Consider the following 2,334-nt stretch of genomic DNA (forward strand, 5'->3'; position numbering starts at 1 on the left):
CCGTGTCGGGACGTAACCTACCCCGGCTCCACGTCGGGACGTAACCTAACCCGGCTCCATGTCGGGACGTAACCTAACCCGGCTCCACGTCGGGACGTAACCTAACCCGGCTCCATGTCGGGACGTAACCTAACCCGGCTCCATGTCGGGACGTAACCTAACCCGGCTCCATGTCGGGACGTAAAACTAAAAGCTGCCGGATGTTTGAACGCTTCAGGATGTGACTGTCAGCTAACAGAGCTAGCCGTTAGCTCCCGTCGACTCATTAAACGGATCAAGCAGGAAGAATATTTCTGTTTTTTACCCAATCAGCAGCAGGAACCAGGAGTCTGTGGGGCAGTGAAGGCTGCTAGCTTTAGCTTCAGCTCCACTGTCACAGGCATTGGAAGCCCCGCCCCCTCCCCAGAGGCACGGAGGGTTCACTTACTTCTGGAATAGTAGGTTTTGAGTCCCACGTGTAGAGAAATCCCACATAGACACACGACGAATCCCAGCCAGTTCAGCACGCTCATCCTGTCTCCCATCACAGCCGCGGCCAACAACAGCGTACACACTTCCTACGGCAAGAGAGAGGGGACAGAAAGAGCTTCAACATTTAGGTTCCTCAAGTCTGGAGAAACCATGTTAGTCACTGTTCTGTCAGATCAGCGTCAGATTTGCTTTTATCCCTTTAGTTCTGTATGAAAAATAGACTTAAACTACCTCAATGGGCGTGTTTCCCTTTAGTCATGTATAAAAAACTATTTAAGGTCAGATCGCCATACGCTGGTATGGGAATGGGAGTTTGTTAGCTCGCCTAGCGGTTCTTTTAACGGTTCCAGGCAGCGGCAGAGCCTAGCGCTGGGCACAACTTTTCCACGTAAGTTATGTCACATTTTTTATTCAAGTTACACACACGGCATTCAGTAAGCAAGTACGACGTGACAAGGCGTAAGTCTAGAAAAGCAAAACAAAGAAAATGGCGTCCCATCGGGCGAAGCGATCAAAACTTGGATGTAAAGTGCTAAAAACATCCAACATGCAGAAACACCTGCGAACACAACATGGCATAGATTTTAACCAATGCCGTGTTTTTGATGCTTCCAGACAGAAGCTAAAGTTACGACCAGCATGGAAGGAAACTCTGGTGGTTAGAAGCTAGTTTTCTATCACTGGCTGAGCTTAATGTGGTTCCTAGTAAATCAGATTCCTGGAAATAAACCAGTTCCCTTCCTCTCTTTGAGGTCATTAAACATGCTACCAAGTTGCTCCGTAGTTCAGGGAGCGAGAGAAATGTGACGCTCGTTTATTTAAATCAGGGGGAGATAAGATTATTGTGAGTTTAATGAGTTTATTTCCAGAAATTGTACAGTAATGCTTTTCCATTAAACGGATGCCTTCTAGATTTCGATGACTGTGAGGAGACGGGTAGCCTGGCTGGATCAGAGGCTGCAGCTCCCGTTCACTGCCTTCTGGTTTCACTGAGGCAGGCAGAGATAGAAAGTCCCAGGAGAAGGTAGATGAATGTCACCGAGCACTTTTCACAGAATCAATAAGAGAATCAATAAGGAATCGATAAGGAATCGAATCGTTTCACAGAATCGATAAGGAATCGTAATCGAGAAAATCTGAATAATTTCCAACCCGACATACGCTTCAAAAAACACCAAAAAATAAGTAATTAAATAGTTTTTTGTAGATAACTAAAGGGATTCACACCCGCTGAGGTGGTTTAAAGTGTGTTTTTCTTAAAATAAGCTAGAGGGATGAACGGGTTTGGACTACGTGTATGCTGGTCTGACAGAACAGCCCAACAGAACTCACAGCAGCCGACGCTGAGCTAGAAACTACCTTAAAGATGCCCGATATGGACAACGTGAGGCTGGAGGTTCTGGAGACCAGCAGAAACTCAGAGAAACCCAACCCGAAGGCCAGGGTGCCGCCGACACTCAGCGTCAGGAGGGAATAGAGCAGAGGGGAGAGCTCCGTCACCCGGAACAGCTTCTCTGAAGAACTCAGACTCAGCGCTGCAGACAGGGGATAGAATCAGGACACAGACGTTCTGCAGGATCCAGAAACACTTTCTAAAGAACCGTGCAGACAAAGTTCCTCCTTTCACACAATTTTCCTCCCTAAAAGGAATCAGTTTTTCTGTCTCTGAGGCTTCGTTCACACTGCAGGCCTTAATGCTTCACTCTTCTGTGTGCTTCTTCACATTTCTAAATAAATGCGGCCTGTATGTGATCTCCTGTGTGAACTGCATTCACACAACTTAAGGTCTTGCATGCGCAGCAGAGGACGCGATGATATCACAGGTGAGAAATAACAGAAATAAACAGTCTCAGGTTTCAGCTT

The 2,334-nt window shown here is 47.0% G+C and overlaps 1 protein-coding gene across 1 annotated transcript in view; it reads right to left on the reverse strand.

Moving 5' to 3' along the window:
• The window catches only part of slc35c2 (solute carrier family 35 (GDP-fucose transporter), member C2), a 17,322-nt gene that overhangs the window by 2,617 nt on the left and 12,371 nt on the right, over positions 1-2,334 (reverse strand). The window contains 2 exon segments of the mRNA XM_015403458.1: positions 394-557; positions 1,831-2,021. Coding sequence (XP_015258944.1) covers positions 394-557; positions 1,831-2,021 — 355 coding nt within the window.

Source organism: Cyprinodon variegatus, unplaced genomic scaffold, assembly GCF_000732505.1.
Source record: "Cyprinodon variegatus isolate N-32 unplaced genomic scaffold, C_variegatus-1.0 Scaffold1501, whole genome shotgun sequence".
Classification (NCBI taxonomy): domain Eukaryota; kingdom Metazoa; phylum Chordata; class Actinopteri; order Cyprinodontiformes; family Cyprinodontidae; genus Cyprinodon; species Cyprinodon variegatus.